The following is a 19,666-nucleotide window of genomic DNA, read 5'->3' on the forward strand; positions in this document are numbered from 1 at the left end:
TGTTTTCCAGGGAAAACAGCACCAGGGAAAAGAAAGTGAACAGAGCCTAAAGGTGATTTCAACTCTATTCCAAACTTCCTAACAAGGGAATTCCTTGATAAGTGACATTGCCTCCCAAAAAGTCTGCCCCTTATAAACAAAAGGGAAAGATGTTATTTTAAACATTAACTTAATGATCCCTTCGGATCTTGGGCAATGAAAACAAAGAAAAATTCGAGTTTAAACGAGATTGGTTTGATGTACCTTTCACCATGGCTTGTGCTTGAACGTGTATAATATGACAATCCCCGTAGCTTTTCCGAGCACGGCGAAAGGGAGAAACACCCCTTTGATCTTCTCTTACCTTGCACCCCAATAGGTCTATGGGAAACCTCTCAAAAGTGAACTCTCTCTCTCTCTCTCTCTCTCTCTCTCTCTCTCTCTCTCTCTCAATGAGTTCTAGTGTTGTGGTGTGTGGCAAGAGGGACCAAGGGTCTCTTTTATAGGCAAAAGCTCTCATAAAGCTTTTCCGAAAGTGCCCAAATTCGTTTGGCTGGCAATTAAACCCTAATTAGAAAGTGTAATTAGAGTCATCTTTCCCTTCCCAAAGGTTTCCAAATTCAAGGGATTTCCCTTTGACCATGAAATGTTTCTAAATATGCAAGGCCATACAACTTTAGTAACTCTAAACATGGCAATCCATGTTTTAGAGATTCCAAATCAAAGGAAACTTTTAAGTTTAGAAACCCTAAACTTTTAGTAACTTCCAACAAAAGAAGCCCCCTCAAGCATCCAAGCTCCTCCATCTTCCAAGCTCCAACCCCTTGTATGACATCTCCCTTGAAGATGATACTGAACATACCCTAGCACTATCAAACCCCTCTCTCGGTCTTTTGCCCAAATGGTTGCAACACCAACAACATCCAACCAAATAGTATTGTCCCAAAATCCTTTCAAAAAAGGCCAAATCATCATACAAAACAAAGCCGTCGGAGAAACTAATACTTCCCATTGAGGATGAATTCAATGTTGCTACCAACCTCCGGATTGACGAAAAATGCTTCATACCTTTTTGAATATTTGAAAGCTGTGATCAGGTCTCTCGTATTGGGGGTTTATTCTTTAGTTTATGAACTACTGCCTTGGGATAGTTCTCTGGGTTCTGAATCCTCAAGGTTTTTTATTAGGATGTAGCTTCACAGATGCATGAATGTAATTTTTGCAAAGGTTGCTTGGGCTTAGGGCGTACGAGGTCTCTTCATTTTCTTGAGGGGTTTTAAAACTACTTTATCAGAGTTTGAAGGGACATAGGTCTCTTCCTCGTATGTTTCTTCAAAATAAAAAGGTCTGTTTGATTGTCATCTTCTTGGAAATTTAAATCATCCTCTTCTTGAAAATCTATTTCATTTGGAAATTTGTTCTATCAATTTGATCTTCGAAATCATCATACTGATCTTGGAAATCTATTTCATAGTATTCATTTTCCATTATGTTGAAATATATTTATAATGCAAATTAATTTAGTATTCAGAGGATACCACAGTTGTAGAAGATGGCTGTTGTTGGATCAAATATCAAGGGTGTTGCCTGATCGGACACCATATTAAATCTCCTATTGGATCAAATATCAAGAGTGTTGCCAGATCGGATGCCATATTAAATCTCTAATTACCCTACTGTATGGTTATATGCCGGCTAGTGATATTCCCACTACTATGTTTTGATAGAGAGACAAACTCATGTTGTTTTTCATTATTTAACCTGCCATAAGAAAATATTACAATTCCCAAAAAGTTGTCGGTAACCAGTTAAAATGGAAATACAAGGTGAGTTTGTCTTGTTATAAAAAATGGAGTGCGGATATCAATAGCTTATATATAAGAGCCTATGTAAAATGTATGACTGTCAAAACATGGAGGGGAGAGAGAACAAAGGGAAGAAAATACAAAGAAACCAAACAACCCTCCCGATAAGGGAGAGAGAGAGAAAACACTAAAGAAATGTATCTCAAAGAGGAAGAAAATCAAAAGGCTCCAAACCTTCCTTGGAAATCCCAACCCTGGCTAGCCTACTGGCATCTCCATTGGCAGACCTCCTAACATATTAGAATCAAACAGAAGAGTCTCCCACCTGATCTTGAATCTCATTAGAGAATGGGGTAACATCTCCACGGAAAAAACATGGAACCCCTAAGCCAGCAAATAACATTCAAAGAGTCCCCTTCCACGACCACTTTGTCAATGATCCCTCTCTCCAATAGCTCGATGCCCAGATGTACTGCCCGCACCTCCTCCTTAGAGGAATTTGTGATTCCTATGGGTCACAAGAACGTCCATCTCACCAACCCTCTCGTCTCTTAGGACGCAACCAATTCTTATTGATCTTTGGTTTTCCAAGAAAGACCTGTAAAAGTTGAGATTTAAGAGGTACGTGGAAGGAGGCACCCATTCCTGCGAGATGATGGACCCCTGCTATATAAGCTTAAGCAAATATCCTCCCACCCATTTCATAGGTCGAAAGAATATACAAACTTAAAGCATGGTACAATCTTCACCCCATGAAATTGTTAAAGAGATTACTTTGAATAGAGGGAAAAAGGAGCTCTTGGCATGCCCTTCAAATATTCGAATGTTTCGCTCTTTCCAGAGAACCCAGATTGTTGCAAGCAAACATACGTTCCAAAGGATCTTTCCTTTTTTTATTTCCGTGGAACCGATGACCACTATTACAAGAGAACTATAAGCTATTGCATGAACACCCAAGACGTGTCAAATCTGCCCAATACACTACTCAACACCTCCCTAGCCAATTTGCAGTGCATAAACATATGATCAATTGTCCAATTTGAAGTGCATACACATATGATCAATTGTTTCCTCGTCCTTAGTATAGAGTGCGCAATGGTCAGTGATCAGCATATGTTGATTCCACAGGTGATCTACCATTTGAATTATGTCGAGGAATGCAGACCAGCCAAAAGCACAAACCTTGGGGGTGACTGGACGGTTCACACTCTAGCTACTCTAGATGGCTCAGTGTAGGACACAAGCTATTGATAGAATGATTTGACAGTGAATTCCCTGTAAGAGTTCCTGATCCAAACCATTTTATCCTTGCCAACCCGCTTAATGTAGCACCCTTCTAGCAGCTCCATGAATCCAACAATTGATGGTTGCTCTCTGTCAAAGAAGTTCCTTCTAAAGGCCGGCTTCCAATCCACTACTTTCCCTCTTCATTCGAAGTAGTCCTTCACTTAAGCCTTCTGATTTGTTGCCACTAAAAATGATCCGGAAAGAATTCCTTCAAGGGCAGCTGCACACACCACTTATTAATTCAGTCTCCTAAATATACTCTGGATCTAGCTCCTTCTTGAAACTTATTCCTAGGCCACAAAATATCTCTCCATACTATCACTCCAGTCTGTCTAAATCTATCCTCGGACTCCCAAGGATCAAGAGCAAAGTCATACTCACTTTCGATCACTTTGAACCAGAGATGCGAGTCCTCCTCCTCAAACCTCCATAGTCATTTACCTAGAAGGGCTTGGTTCAGTTCCTTCCCTTTATGGGTTTATAGACCTCCTCCCAACAAACCAAAAGAAATTTCCGCTTCTCATCGGACCCCGACACACACACATAAAAAGAAATAAGGGTGATGACTTTAGCATAAACATGTCTTGATACATGCACGCACCTGGCTTGTCTTTTAGTATTTAAAGAACTGTAAAAAGGTTATTATGAATCCCAAAAAGCACTTACAAGCCAATTAAATACTATATGACAAGCTAGGAGCATTTGTTATATTTGTTCCAACCTCTTGACTATGCTCACGGGACATTGGAAAAGCGGCAGGTTGATACATTTGCCACCATGACCTTTTATAAGGGCTATTCTTCCACCCCGAGAAACAAGGTCTCGCTTCCATATATCCAACCTCTCCTCTACTCTCTCAACTTTTGGGTCAAAATCCACCTTCTTAGGTCTTCCCACCCCACAAGTGCAGCCCTAGATAGGTTGAAGGTCTCACCCTAAGCCCGGACATGAACGGGTTTTTTATCCCAAGCAATGGTCTCTTAAAGGGGTCGTTCAGCAGAGAGAGATATATCCATGGAATGATAATGTTTGCCAATTTCTAGGTCGCACAAGGAGGGCAGAACCTTCTCTTACCTTCCTTATTTCTGGTGATCATTGGTTTCCTGGCCGCGCAAGGAGGAGGAAATAGAGAATAAACATTTTTATGGACAACAAGCTAGGACAAAAATTTTATGTGCAAGACCAATGAAAACGAATCATACAAATGCTCAATTTTTGAAACTATTGTTAAAAAAATCAATAATATTAAAACAAATACATAATGATATAAATACAATGAAATATATATATATATATATATATATATATATATATATATATATATATATAGAGAGAGAGAGAGAGAGAGAGAGAGAGAGGAAACTGTTGGTGAGCTAGCTTGCCCAATCACATGGGTCCCACATTTTGGGGAGTGATCCAAACCATTCATTTGCAAGGCCTTATCATAGATAGGGGGTGTACCATAAATCAGCTCCATAGGATCATCCTAACCCCTCCATTTGTGGAGGAAAAAATGGGGCAGATTTGTGTCTGTCCATTTTTGTCCTCCACAAATGGAGGGGTTAGGATGATCCTATGGAGGTGATTTTTGGTACACCCCCCATCTATGTAAGGGACTTTCAAATGAATGGTTTGGATCATCCTGACATAGTGGGCCCCCATGTGATTGGGCAAGCTAGCTCACCATAAGTTTGGTTAAGCTCACCAACAGTTTCCTCATATATATATATATATATATATATATATATATATATATAGAGAGAGAGAGAGAGAGAGAGAGAGAGAGAGAGAAAAGAGAAAAGAGAAGGTACTCCTTGGAGTAGATAACTTATCTACTCAACAGTTGGGGCCATATTGTTTGGGTGATCCAAAGCATTCATTTGATGGGCCCTCACATAGATAGGGTGTGCCCAAAAAATCAGCTCGATAGGATCATCCTAACCCTATCAACTGTGGAGGCAAAAATGGACGTGTATAAGCCTCCATAGTTCATAGGGTTAGGATGATCCTATCGAGCTGATTTTTTGGGCACACCCTATCTATGTGAGGGCCCATCAAATGAATGCTTTGGATCACCCAAACAATGTGGCCCCAACTGTTATTTTAAGGTAGGGAGTAGATAAGTTATCTACTCCAAGGAGTACCTTCTCTTTTCTTATATATATATATATGAGGAAAGTGAAGCTACACCGCCGGTGTAGCTAACTTAGCTACACCGCCGGCTTAAAATACAATGGGCCCACATTGTTTTGGTGATCCAAAGAATTCATTTGATTGGCCCTCACATAGATAGGGTGTCCACCAAAAATCAGCTCCATAGGATCATCCCAACCCTACGATTTGTGGAGGCAAAAATGAACGTGTAAAAACCTTCACAAATTTGTCCATTTTTGCCTCCACAGTTTGAAGGGTTGAGATGATCCTATGGAGCTGATTTTTGGTGGACACCCTATCTATGTGAGGGCCAATCAAATGAATGGTTTGGATCACCAAAACAATGTGGGCCCATTGTATTTTAAGCCGGCGGTGTAGCTAAGTTAGCTACACCGGCGGTGTAGCTTCACTTTCCTCTATATATATATATATATATATATATATATATATATAGAGAGAGAGAGAGAGAGAGAGAGAGAGAGTCTAAACTGAAGGGAGCCTTTGCAGAAAAGAGGTGAAAGGGCTCCCCCATTGGCTGCACATCACCATCATGTTTGACTTTTCAGTTGTTTTTAATGCATGATGGTGATGTGTAGCCAATAGGAGAGCCCTTTCACCTCTTTTTTGCAAGGGCTCCCTTCAGTCTAGAATTCCTCATATATATATATATATATATTTTTTTTTTTTAAATCAAATTGATACTAATCACATTTATATTTATTTACGATGAATCTCCAGCTCTTGTCGGCCTTTGAACTTTATTGAAGTAAATGGATGGAAGAATCCATGGACCGTGGCAGAGATAGAGGGCAAATCACTCATCATTCTATGATCCAACAAATATGCTGCTGTGGGGGAGGGGAACAACATAATTTTCAAGGGCATAAAACAGGATTACTGTTGCCTCGTGAAAAAACTTGCTCAATATGGCAGTGAATGGGCATTACCATTGAAGGCATTTAAAGGAGTGAGGGTCACAGATTTACACATATATGGCACTCAAGTTAAGCATTGATGTATATTTTAAGTAGGAGGCATTATTAGGATAAGGAAGGTGTGGTGCCATTAGGATTTTTTTGGTCAAATGAGTATGATGGGTCAAATGAATCGAGAGCATGGGGAATGAGACAGAAGATGAAGGTGCTTTCTCAGTTTATCACAGGGCTTATTGTTATAGAAGGTGACTCTTTCAATGCGATTAGATGGATGTGATATTGGTAAGGCTTTCCACCACAATTGGTAAGCATATATGGCAAGGCTTTCCACCACAATTGGTAAACATCTACGATGAAGCATTGGATGTTAGAAACCCGAATCGGTGATTGATCTTCTTAGAGGGAGTATAATTCTCTTGACCCACTTCGAGGGAAGGGCCGGTCCTTCTTTGTGCGAAAAAACACGCTTTATGGGATAAAATTCTTCTTCATTCCATTATGGAGAAACTAATAAGTGTTTATCTAAAACACTCGACATAAACATAGAAAGATCACTGATAAGAATATAAATAGCTAATTAAAGAGTAACCTAATATTGACTAGTATCCGAATCAATCATAGTTGCTTAATCTACCCTACTTGCCTAATCAAGTAATCCAATGATCATATATTAATTTATCCTAGAAGATCTGATATTCTAAATTCAATTTACTCCACACTAATGGGACCCATCTAGGCACGTAACATGGATCTAATAGTAGAGCACCAAGTGTGTTTTAGGTATGTCGGGGGAGATGCAAACTTGGAGGTGGACATCTTTGGCCATGTTCGTTTAGATTATGACAGATGATTGTGAGTCAAAAACCAATCACTGGACTCAAAATTACATTTAATTTCGAGTCCAATAATCAGTTTGGGACTAACAATTGGTTGTCACAAGCTATAACGAACTGAGCCTTAGTGTGGAGTGGTACTAATAGACCTCCTTGATTATTAGTGATTAATTCATAGTCGAGGATTAATCACGCTTATTTTGATATCATCTTTCGTGCTTATGAACATCTTACACAAGTTGTTTCATTCTTATCTTTTAATAAATTAACATGTTAATTAAAACAGACAATCAACTACATGCTCCAATGTGGGGTTGATTTCCCAAATATCATATTGACAGAGTAACAATAGTCTTACTCAATATAAAGATGCTCCATACTAGGATTATAAGCAAGAATTAGTCCAAATCATAGATCAACAAATCAAGTCATAGTACTATGTCATATTTTCAAGTAGGGACTCAACAATTGAGGTAATTGGATTTCCCTTTGATTCCCCTCTGATGCCTGCCAAATTTGAACTTGAACAAACTCTCTTATGATGGATCCTCTCTTATGAAGTGTGAAACAACCAGTTACTCCGGAAGCTTAGGCTGTTGGAGAAGGCATTAGGCGTTATTTAATATTTTATACTCTGACACGTGTGGCCCCACTTCACCATTGCATGTGGATTTCTTGACATTAAGGAGGTTTGAACTTGGGACCTTTGCTCTGATACCATGTGAAACAACCAGTTACTCCAAAAGCTTAAGCTGTTGGAGAAGGCGTCAGGCGTTATTTAATCTTTTATACTTTAACATGAAGGATCCTCTTCATTTATTAGAAATGGCAAAGCATGTTTAGAAAACTAGTTTGCAGGATGCCAACCTTCGTGTCCTCCATTTGGGCACATGGAAAACCATCTTCAATGGGCCACAAACCAAAACAAAAAAAATGATTGGACATTTCTATTTTCTAACATTTAAGGAGTAAGTGTCGATTGCTGGTTATAATCAATTTAAAAAACATTTGCAACCCACTAAATGGACTGTGCATCCGATGGAGCTCAACTCATTGGTTCCAAACATGTTGATCATATTATTATTATCTCCACCACCATAATCATCACCTGGGACAACCATGTTTTGATAATAGGTGCGAAGTAAACTTGTCCCATATGCTTTACTCTGCTGTCAAAGGTTACTAACAACTTTTTGGGAATTGTAACAGCTGGTTAGGCATATAGGACAAAGTGCGTTCGCACATTTTTATCAAAAACGTTTTGTGCCCATATCATTTCCCAATTATTTTTGTTGTTGTTAGTACTATTATTATTTTACGTCTCATGATCTAAGAAACCAATACGACTCTATACAATAGAAGGACTTTTTGGACGGTCGAATGAGTGATGTCCCTGCTTAGACCAAAAAAAAGTAGGCATCCCTACTAGTAATAAATAAATTGTTCACTTACAAGTGATGGTTCCAAGCTATTTCATTTTCGTAGAGATTGATTTCATAACATGCTACTTCCCACCACATAATCCATTTAATACAATGATTTTTATGGCGTGTTACGTTAGATGTTTCCTAAGTTTGGAGTTTCCTAAATTAGAGTTTCCTCTTTTTTGGGAATTCTAGAACAAGGGTTTCTAAGTTTTAGAGTTGCTAAATTGAGAGTGGCTTTGCATTCTAAGCAACCTTTTCTATTCTATGGGTTGAATCCTTAACTTTAGAAATGTTTGGTGAAGGAAAGTCACCTCAAATTTGTCTTTCTAATTTTAGTGTTCTATGGTAGCTTTTGCCTATATAAGGAGACCCTTGGTCCCTCTTTTCACCATCAAAAAAGTGAGAGCTCTTTCCTTGAGAGAATTCACATTGAAAGAGGCTTCCCATTAAGCCTAGTGGTGTGCGAGAAAAGAGAAGAGTCAAGGGGTGTCTCTAGGCCTTCATTGTGCTTAGAAAAGATTGAAAACTCGTTGGATTTCAAGCTTTAAAGTGGCGGTCATGGTGAAAGGTACATCACACCCATCTCGTTAAATTCAAGTTTTTCTTTGATTTTCACTGCCCAAGATCCAAAGGGATCATTAATTTAATGTTTAGAATAACAGGTTAAGCTAGAGCATGTAGTTAACACTTAACACTGCATACTTGACATGTGTGCATCCATCAAGACCAACTTGTGGACTTCGTCGTGGATGGGATTTGTGCTAAAAATCATGTTGATCTAACCATTACAAGTAGTAGTAATGAAATTTCGCCCACTGCGTTTTAGTTTTTTCCCACTTTCCCGTTTGCTCGAGCAAAGCATATTTGTTCGTAGCCCATTCACGTTCACAAAAGGAAAAACTATGCAGAATAATCTATCTTTTTGAAAAATATCTTTTTAAATCATAGTTATATTAGACTTACAGTACATCTGTATATATAAAAACAACCATGGTTAGTTATACCACAATATCAGAAAAATGATCTCTCTGCTCGATCTACTCTTTTTTTAGCTTCGAATCTTTTGAAGATGGAAACCCACAAACCCGAAGTAGTGGCTTCCTTCGAATGCTAGAAGGATATGGAGGATGGGAATGGATGTTTGCTCTCTAGTCACTAAGCCAAAATCGAATTCTAACAGTGTGATGCAAGGTAAATGCCCCTGGAAGCGTTGCTCGATGTGACAAGATCAAAACTTCAAGAATTATTGCTATGGTGCTGAGGCTATCATAGGTGAATTCGAAAATTCCAATTTTCAAGTGGTTGAGACTGTTTGGGTTGTGACAACACTGACTAGCACATACTAGAATCCAGCCAGACTAAAGGCAACTCTCAGTTTGGATTTTTAAAGGACAACATCAGTTGCTGTTCCTCAAGTATGAGGATTGAGCTACCAGTGGTTGAGATGGAGAATTTAAAAAACTAAACATTCTAGATGTCTTCAAAGTTCCATTAACAGACAATAGCTGAAATAGTTTTTAACTAGAAAATGTCTTCGAAATCTCAGAATATGTTCATACCTAAATGGAATGAGATCCAAAAGAATTCCTGGAGTTTGTTGATCCGATGGACAAATTCTGAATGTTTAAAAATGATAATAGAAGTAATTAGTCCCGTTCGTACTGATTTCCAGCAGTCTAAAACAGTTCTGGATATCTTGGTTGGGACAAAAGCTCACGCTCAGAAGGTCCTCTGAACTGAACCATTGCATTCTAGTTTATTCTCGTTTTCTCGATGCCAATACCATGTAATGTTCAATCATGAACGAACCAACTGAGGATGTGAAAGGCAGCAGATCTAAAATGATCAATATTCTAGTAAAAGGCGATGAACACAGTAGAATTTGTGTGGTTCGATGCAGAAATTTTCCATTGAATTACTATAGTCACATTCTACTCAAGTGATTGGTTTAGGATCGATAACAACATGTTGATTTGTTCTAATTCATACACATTTCAACAGACACTCAATATCAAGTCTGGTTTTAAAACACATGGAGATGAGATTGGAACTCTACGATTCAATGATGATTGTGCTCCATTTACCGTCCAGGAATGTAGAAAATACACGTAATTGGCTCGGAAATGGAGGTTTCTTAGAAAAGTCTAACCTCGGCTAAGGAGTCCAATCCAGAAACCCATAGTCAATCCCTGTTGATCCAAATCTTCCATCAATTACAACAATGATCTCTTCAGAACATCAGATCCGAACTTAGAATTCAACAGTTGACTTGCTAGTTCCATGTCCGAGTTGCATGAGTTTTTTTCCTTACCATATTATAGAGGATACGGTGAACTATTCAAGAGAATTCACGAAATCACTTACAACGTTGTTGGTGATAAAAAATTCAGGGCCAAACTTCATGAAATTCAATAAGGATAGTCACAAAATTGTCCAAATTCCTGAGACCACTCCAACATGAAACAGTCTTAGATCAACATCCACATGCCCAATGATGCTCAAATTTGAGCTTCTTGCTTGAATTTTCCAATATGAACGATAAGATCTTTGGCGAGGGGATGCCAAATCAGAGATACAAGAAAAATCCTAGCTACAAGGATTGACGGCTTGAAGTATGGAAGAAAGCTTGATCTACAAGCTCAAATCCACCACCTTGCACGAATTTCATGAGATGATCTTCTTCCCAGGGAATAGTTTCTCTCAAAAACTCCTCTAGATCTGAGATTTAGCTTTAAAATTCCTAGGGGAGTTCTCCTCTCTCTCTCTCTCTCTCTCTCTCTCTCTTACATGTGAAGAGTGAAATAGAGGTGGAAACTGTTGGGTATATGATATAAATCATGTATGTTCTAATATAAGCCCAATAAGATAATGGACCGATGTAGTGGGCCTACATGGGCTAGAGTCCATTAACCAGTCATTAACCCTATTGTATCTCTATATATATAAGGGCTGGAAGCAACAAACTTGGTATTCCAAATTAGATACCTTGGGTGTAATGCTTCAAGCAACCTCTTGCTTGACCTAATTACTCTAACAGAAACCAGAATCAAGAACACTGCATCTTTGATGGGTATCAAAATCCACCCAATATTTTGAGTATAAATCCGCTCCTCCAATATGAGTAAGTAGCGCGATCCAAATGACATAATTAGCAGAAACGAAATAGAATACTGATTCTAACTCACGATTCTGATGATCCAAAGACACCCTCTGTGGTTTATGAACTAGTGGAGAAGATCCCACGAGCAAGGACTGCAACAACAACTTTCCACATTAAAAATCAAGGTATTTTTAGAGATTTTTGGGTTAAATAGTTCTTAAATTTTGTTCTCAATTCAATGTGTTGGGCACTATTCATCTAGATCCTGTATTCTTGTTGTTTTCTTAGCTATCTTAGTCCAAATCTAGATCTTAAAAGTAAGTTCTAGATCAATAAAATTCAGATCTAAAAATTGGAGAAATCATTTGATCATATGCATCTATGTAGTTTTTTTCACAAATCAAATGATGAAATAAAATATCTCCCTTTTGTAGCATTATTTACATTTTTATTGAAATAAATCTAGATTTCCGTAGTGATTGTTATAGAATTTCTACTCGATGCATTTATCTTTAGAACCTGTCTATAAAAAAAAAAATCTACAACTAATAATTATGGGGGGGGGGGGGGGGGGGGGGACATTTAAAATGCGCATCATTTTGATATCGCGGCACAATTTAAGTGCTTAAAAGCAATAGTAATGAGATTTCATAGGCGGATCAAAATTCATCAGAGAATCTACTAAACCCAGTCCTCTTTGATTGATCCTAATCAGGACAACACATTTATTAATAACAATGACATGATCCATCAAATCATCTACTGCGAGAAATTCGCACATCGATTTATTGTATCACAAACAATCACAGCTATAAATGGCATGTGCAACTTCGATCGGCTTCCGACCATCCGTTACGTACTCATTTCTCCTCCGTTTTCGGCGATTCCAAAACCGACATCTTCACATACTAAAGTAGAATCAACCCAGATAAAATAAACTCATCAAACTCCAAAGCATTCTCTTACAGAACCTCAAAACTTCATTAAACTCACAATAAACCCTAATCCTGACCAATGTACCTTCAAAACAAAAGTTCTCCTAATATACAAAACCCCAAAGGGCGTGTAAATACTCATTCCAAAGCTAAACTCCTAAGCTTCAAAATAAAAAAAACCCCACTCAAATCCATTGACTATATCTCCAGTTATGCTCAAAGAAAGTGAGGTGAGAAGCACACCCAAAACCTCAAAAGAAGCTCCTCTCATTAGCTACCCATCCATTCCTTATTTAACCAAGACATTTTCACCGTTGATAACGACTGATCTAAAGGCCGAAATTCAAACTCAAACTGAGAGTAATCCGAGACAAAACCAAACTGACCAATCAGCGCTTAGCTTCTCCTTTCACCCCCCTCGTCCAGTGCGTATTTAAACAGACCCTCTTCTCTCTTATTTCCCAGCCCAAAATCTCTCCTCAAACCCTAATTTTCATTCTCTCTCTCCCTCTCCCTCTCCTTCCATGGCGGCCATCGAAGAAGCTCTGATTTCCGTCCATACTGTTTCCGATCCGGCACCGGCCGAGATCGCCGAAGAGAAGCCGGCGGCTAAAATGCCGAAATCGAGATCCAAAAAGCCTAAGACATCTCCTTCTCATCCTCCATACCTAGAGGTAAACAAATAGATCTGACTTTCTCTATGTGATTTGATTTTCTCATCCTGGTTTGATTTTTTTTTTTTTTTTTTTCATTTTGAAACCCTAAGATGATTACAGAGGCGATTGTGTTTCTGAAAGAGAGGACTGGATCGAGCCAATACGCCATTACTAAGTTCATTGAAGAAAAACACAAGGAAAAAGTCCCTTCCAATTTAAAGAAGCTTTTGCTCTCTCATCTGAAAAAGTCCGTTGCATCTGGAAAACTTGTAAAGATTAAAAGCTCCTTCAAGCTACCTGCTACAGCTCCACCAAAACCTGCCGCTAAGAGGCCGAAGCCTGTAGCCGCTAAGCCAAAGCCAGCTGCCAAGCCGAAGCCAGTTGCCAAGCCTAAAACTGTTGCTAAGCCGAAGCCGAAAGCTGCTGCGAAGCCGAAGGCAGTGGCTAAGCCGAAAGTTGTAGCCAAGCCGAAGGCTGTTGTGAAGCCGAAAGCTGTAGCCAAGCCGAAGCCAAAGGCTAGTAGTCCGGCTAAGGCTCCGAAGACTTCGACTCGGACTTCGCCGGGAAAGAGAGCTGCGGCTCCTAAGCCGGTGGTGGTTAAGAAGAGTGCTCCGGCGAAGAGTGTTAAGAAGCCGAAGAGTGTGAAGTCTCCGGCGAAGAAAGCTCCGGCAAAGAAAGCTCCGGCCAGGAAGGCTAAAGGTGGGAAGTGAGAATGTGGGGGTGTTGATGGAATGGTTGTTTCTGTAAATTTCTCAAATTTTAGGGGTATGGTTAGAAAAGATTTGTATCTTTTTTTTATTATTTTCTTTTTTTTTAGTGATATGAAACTTTTAGTTTTGTCCCTCCGGTTGTAACTCTTAAGAAGGTTTAGAAATATATCTTTCTTTTTTAGGTGCTGCCATTATCAAGTATTTGCGTATGTTAGCGTTTATAAATTGTTTGCAACTATCGTACGCTCTGTAAATATTGTATGGTGTGCGGGCGTAAATAAAGTTCAGTATTTTCCAAAAACATGTGTTTTAGAGTTTATTTGTTGCCATGTTGGTGATTTTATATGGAAAGCTCTACAAATGGGAGGGTTGGTCTTATCTGGAAATGATTTTTGGGGCAACCTATTTATGTTGTTGGCTAAGGAAAGAACTATGGTGTGGGGCCAAATCATTTACATAAGATTATCCTAACTCTTCTATTTACCCTGAAAAGCATTGCCATAAGATGATCCTAACCCTTTAATCTGTTGGCATTGTTCCAAACAACTACTCAATTGATGCCAGATGCATCAAAAGGATAGAGGGTATAGATGTCATTTTATAGAAGGTTTTTATTTGTTGGCATTTTTTGGAATAGAGTATTGTGTAATGTGATATTGTTCCCAACAGCCACTTAATTGTGTAGTCACATGGAGGGAAGAAGAGAGGTATTGATGTCATTTATACAGAAATAGAAGGTTTTCTTTTTAGGCATGTTTTTTCAAAAGACTACTTTTTCCTTTTTACTGGTTTTTATTTGTTTCCTGCTATTGTTCTTTTTTTTAAAATCCTCCCAGCAAAATCAGCCTTAAATCAGAAAATGGGCAAAAGTCAAGTTGAATCAGAGCAAAATATTAGATTAAAAATCTGAACAAGGTTGGTTTGATGGATCAAAATTAGTTTTTATTCTCTAATTTAATTTTTATGAATTTAACCTCATTTTTTGCCCGATTCAATTAAAATTTTGTTGATTCAAAGCATTTTGCATAAAGCAATTTGTGGGATCCATGGGGGCGTATGTATGTGAAACATAGATCGTTAATCTTAAAGGAGCCTTAGTGGATCAATGTAATGCAATCGGATACAGCGGAAGTGCGAAAATAAACCATAAGAAAAGGAAATCGTAGTCCTACAATAGCAAAATAGAGAGAAAAAGAAGAAAACTCCAATGCCTTTTCTCTTAATTCATTAATTTTATAATCAAAACAGAAGTGCCATTACATCTCATTAGGAGGGATTCTAAAAATAGAATCTCATACAAGCAAAAAGAAACATCTAAAGTTGGCACCTTCTTATTAAAGGCAATATAAATATAAAAAGTAAACTCAATCCTAAATGACCTTATTTAGCTATCCATGGAATGAACATATCCCTTATTTGGCCATACACAAAATAGAAATAAATCTATCCTAATTAGCATGCAGGAAAGTAGAAAGAAATTTGTCCTAATTGATATGCAGGATAATAGAAATAAATATGTCTCTCTATTGGCAGGCATGGTAATGGAAAGTCTCAAGGTTGTCTGCGGCCTAAGCTTCCTCCTTAGCGCTTTGGGGTGGGCCCACATCCTGTCCATGTCATCGATGATGGCATGGGCCTCATCATCCTCCCCAGGTTGGAAAAAATCCGACCTCGGATTTGCATCATCCGATGAGCTATCGCTGACGTACGGTACCAAGTGCTTCACATTGAATACGTCATGAGTCCGAATGTGACCGGGTAGTCGCAACCTGTAAGCATTGTCATTGATCCTTTCAATCACTTTGAGGGGCCCGATTTTTCTTGGACTCAGCCTGCCATGCTCTCCTGGTGGGAGCCGATCCTTGGTCAAGACCGCCCATACATAGTCACTAGGCTCGTAGATGACCATGTGCTTGTGTTGGTTGGTCTGTGCTTTATACTTCTGGCTCATCTCCTCTAGCTTGTCCCGCACCCGTTCATGCAACTCCTGTATTACCATGTCCTCGGCCTTATGATTTGGTCGACGCACCTGTGGTAGAGGTGCAAGATCCAATGTGCATCGTGGGTTGTAGCCGTAAAGCACCTCAAAAGGGCTCAATCCTGTGAACCGGTTCCTTGACCTGTTCAATGCAAACTCTGCTTGTGCTAGCACTTGAACCCACTTCCTGGGTGTGGATCCCGCAAGGCTCCTTAGCAGGTTTCCCAAACTCCTATGCACCACTTCCGCTTGCCCATTGGTTTGTGGATGATATGCACTACTAAAGTTGAGCTTTGTCCCCATCAATCTCCACAGACTCCTCCAAAAGTGACCCACAAACTTAGAATACCTGTCGGAAGTAATGGTCACCGGCACTCCGTGTAGCTTCACAATTTCTCTGACGAATAGACCGGCAATATTGGAAGGGTCCATCGTCTTTCTGCAGGAAATGAAACAGGCCATTTTGGTGAACATGTCGACGACGTCATAGATTTAATCACACGCCCTTTGGGTCCGTGGCAATCCCAATACTAAATCCATGGTAACGTCCGTCCAGGGGCCCTTAGGAACAGTGTAGAGGCCCGCATTAGTAGACACCCCTTTCGCCACCTGGAAAATGTGGCATCTGTCAATGAACTTCCAAATATCTTTCTTCATCTTCGGCCAATAATAAACCCCTGCAATCAATACAAATGTCTTGTCCAATCAATACAAATGTCTTGTCATGCCCAAAGTGGCCTTCATTATGCAGCTCTTGGACAATCTTCAGCCTCCAACTACAATCACGAACACAAGTCTTATTCTCCTTGAAGAGAAACCCGTCATGTAAGACAAAATCGGATAGCTGGCCTGTTTGCACCTCTTCCAAAATTCCACCAAAGAATGAATCTGTGACTAGCATGTCTTTGAAGGAATCAAAACCCACTACCTCGCCACGTAGTGTGACCAATAGAGATGCCTTCCTACTGGGGGCGTCTGCAACTTAGTTTTGCACCCCTGGTTTATGTCGTAACACAAATGTGAACTCCTGAAGATAACTGGCCCACTTGGCATGCCGAGAATTCAACTTCTGCTGATTGTTGAGATGTTTAAGGGCTTCATGATCCGAAAATAAGATGAATTCCCTGTGCACCAATGTCTCCAGTGCCTCAAAGTCTGTACCACGGCGTAGAACTCAATGTCATACGTAGAATAGTTGAGTTTCGCATCATTGACCTTCTCAGTGAAGTATTCCACGGGCCATCCGCCCTGCCTCAACACTGCTCCAACGCCAAGCTTTGATGCATCACAGTCCACCTCAAATGGCCTCTCAAAGTCGGGTAAGGCTAGTACAGGGGCAGCAGAGAGTCTAGCCTTAATCTCCATAAAGCTCCTTTCCGCCTCAGGGGTGAAGGTGACGTGGTTCTTAGCCTTCTTCATGCAGTCAGTGAATGGGGCCATGATTGCACTGAAGTTATGGATGAACCGCCTGTAGAAGGATGCAAGCCCATGGAAGCTACGGGCCTCGTGTAGGGTCCTTGGAATTGGCCAGTCAATCGCGGCTTGCACCTTAGACTGGTCAACAGAAACCCCATCGCCTGAAATAACATAGCCCAAGAATAACACCTGATGGCCATGAGTATGCACTTCTTCATGGTCGCAAATAACTTTTCCCTGCGAAGAGTAGACAGCACATCTCGCAAATGAAGCAAGTGAGTGTCAACGTTAGCACTGTATATAAGTATATCATCAAAATAAACTACCACACATTTTCTAATAAAAGGACGGAGAACTTGGTTCATGACTCTCATAAACGTGCTTGGAGCATTTAAGAGTCCAAACGGCATCACAAGCCACTTGTACAAGCCATCACGTGTTTTGAATGCCGTCATTCACTCATCCCCTGGTTGAATGCGGATATGATGGTAGCCCGACTTTAATTCAAGCTTGGAGAAGACTCGCTCACCTGCTAACAGGTCCAACATGTCATCCAACCGCGGTATAGGAAAGTGATATGTAACCGTGATCTTGTTGATGGCCCTACTATCGACGCACATCCTCCAGCTTCCGTCCTTCTTAGGAGTTAGTAAAGCTGGGACTGCGCAAGGACTCATGCTGTCTCTGATAAAACCGCTCTCTAGTAGCTCGTCCACTTGTCGTTGCAGCTCCTCATACTCCGTGGGGCTCATCCTGTAATGTGCTCGATTTGATAGGCTAGCGCCGGGTATCAAATCGATGCAATGCTGAATGTCTCTCATGGGTGGCAACTCGCGTGGCAGATCATCTGGGAAGACATCGGAAAACTCCTCAATCAAGGGTCTCACCAACTCCGGGATATCTCTGTTTTCCTCTCCCATCTTGTTCACCTATGCATATACAATGCCAGACTCCTCTACTGCACTAGTAAAAGCGAAGGACATGAGAAGATTGATACCCTCCCTGGGTTTTGGCTTGGGCTCAATGCTCCTGGATGGCAAGAGTATGGTCTTTACCCCATTGAAGATGAAGGAATAGGTATTCTTCTTCCCATCATGCACTATTGCACGGTCATACTGCCAAGGCTTTCCCAACAATAGGTGACAAGTGTCCATGTGGATAACATCGTTCCACGCTCGGTCCTTGTATCTGTTGCCTATGAAGAATTGCACTAGGCATCGTTGTGTGATAGCCACCTTGTTCCCTTTCTTTAGCCACGCCAACTTGTACTTGCTAGGGTGTTTCTGAGTCTTCAAACTTAGTTTGGTAACGGCCTCTTCAAATACCACATTCTCACATGAGCCACTATCAAGCACCATCTGACAAACCTTTCCTCCAATCGTGCAAGTGATGTGGAAGTTGTTCTTGCGGAGCCAGTCATCTCCAGACTCATCTCTTGGTGTCAAAAACAACTTTCTGGTAACAAGTGCCTCCCCAACATCGCCGTGTAATACATCCTCATCATTGTCATCACCACAAGAATCAAACACTGGTGGCACCAAGCAGTCAACAAGGTCCCAATATCATTAGCATATTCGGCTTCCTCAATGAGCAATTGTTTCCCATCTCGGTCACCTTTTCTGCATTCATTGGCCCGATGCCCTGTCTCACCACATTTGAAACAACGAGGCTCTGTCGCTCCTCCTTGGGTGGGATTTGCGGTTCGGAATGGTGGGACCGCCTGGGTTGGTTGTGGTGGAGTCGGTTTGTACGTCGGAACGCCCACTTATGGAATTCGGGTAGGAGGTCGAGTGGTGGTGGTTGGAATGATCCCTCCATACCGCCTGTTGTGTCCTGCATGTTTCTCCAAGATTACAGCCATTTGGTGTGCTTCTGAAACACTTCAACAATCGAACAGGTCTAGCGGATCATGCAAATCCTGCCTCAATTCTCCAATATATCTGGAAGCCAATTGCTCGTCCGATTCCGCCAAATCGTTATGGGCAATGAGTTGATGGAATTTCTCCGTATACTCATCTACCGAATCAGCCCCTTGTTCCAATTTCTGCAACTGTTTAAAAAGTAGACGAGTATAATTATAAGAAAGAAACTCTGACATCATCTTCTTCTTCAATTTCTCCCAGGCAACGATCTTCTCCTTACCCTGCCTACGCCTGGTCACTTTCACTTGCTGCCACCATGCAGCGGCTCTCCCACGAAGTCAGGTAATGATAAAAGGAATCACTTGATCCTTTGGAACCTCCTTGAACTCAAGTATCTCTTCAATGGTGAAAACCCACTCCATGAAATCTTCGGGTGTTAACCCTCCATGGAACTCGGGGATCTCAATCTTGAGACATGATTCCTAACGCCTGGAATCACCTCCAGTAGCCTCAGCCTTCGCTGGTTGCCGTGGAGGAAAACCTTGACGCTGGCTCACGGCGTTTACGTCAGATCCGTCATCTTTTGCTT

General features: G+C 40.5%; 1 protein-coding gene across 1 annotated transcript; it reads left to right on the forward strand.

The window, feature by feature from the left end:
• The first annotated feature begins 12,897 nt into the window (after positions 1-12,897).
• Positions 12,898-14,012, forward strand: LOC143887789 (uncharacterized). The gene is made up of 2 exons (XM_077391962.1): positions 12,898-13,129; positions 13,222-14,012. The coding sequence occupies exons 1-2, from the start codon at positions 12,980-12,982 to the stop codon at positions 13,819-13,821; spliced, it is 750 nt and encodes a 249-aa protein (XP_077248077.1). The 5' UTR covers positions 12,898-12,979; the 3' UTR covers positions 13,822-14,012.
• The last annotated feature ends 5,654 nt before the right edge of the window (positions 14,013-19,666 follow it).

The sequence above is a fragment of the Tasmannia lanceolata genome, unplaced genomic scaffold (assembly GCF_043159265.1).
Source record: "Tasmannia lanceolata isolate RefF3 unplaced genomic scaffold, GAP_Taslan_0.1 ptg000012l, whole genome shotgun sequence".
In the NCBI taxonomy this organism is placed as follows: Eukaryota; Viridiplantae; Streptophyta; class Magnoliopsida; order Canellales; family Winteraceae; genus Tasmannia; species Tasmannia lanceolata.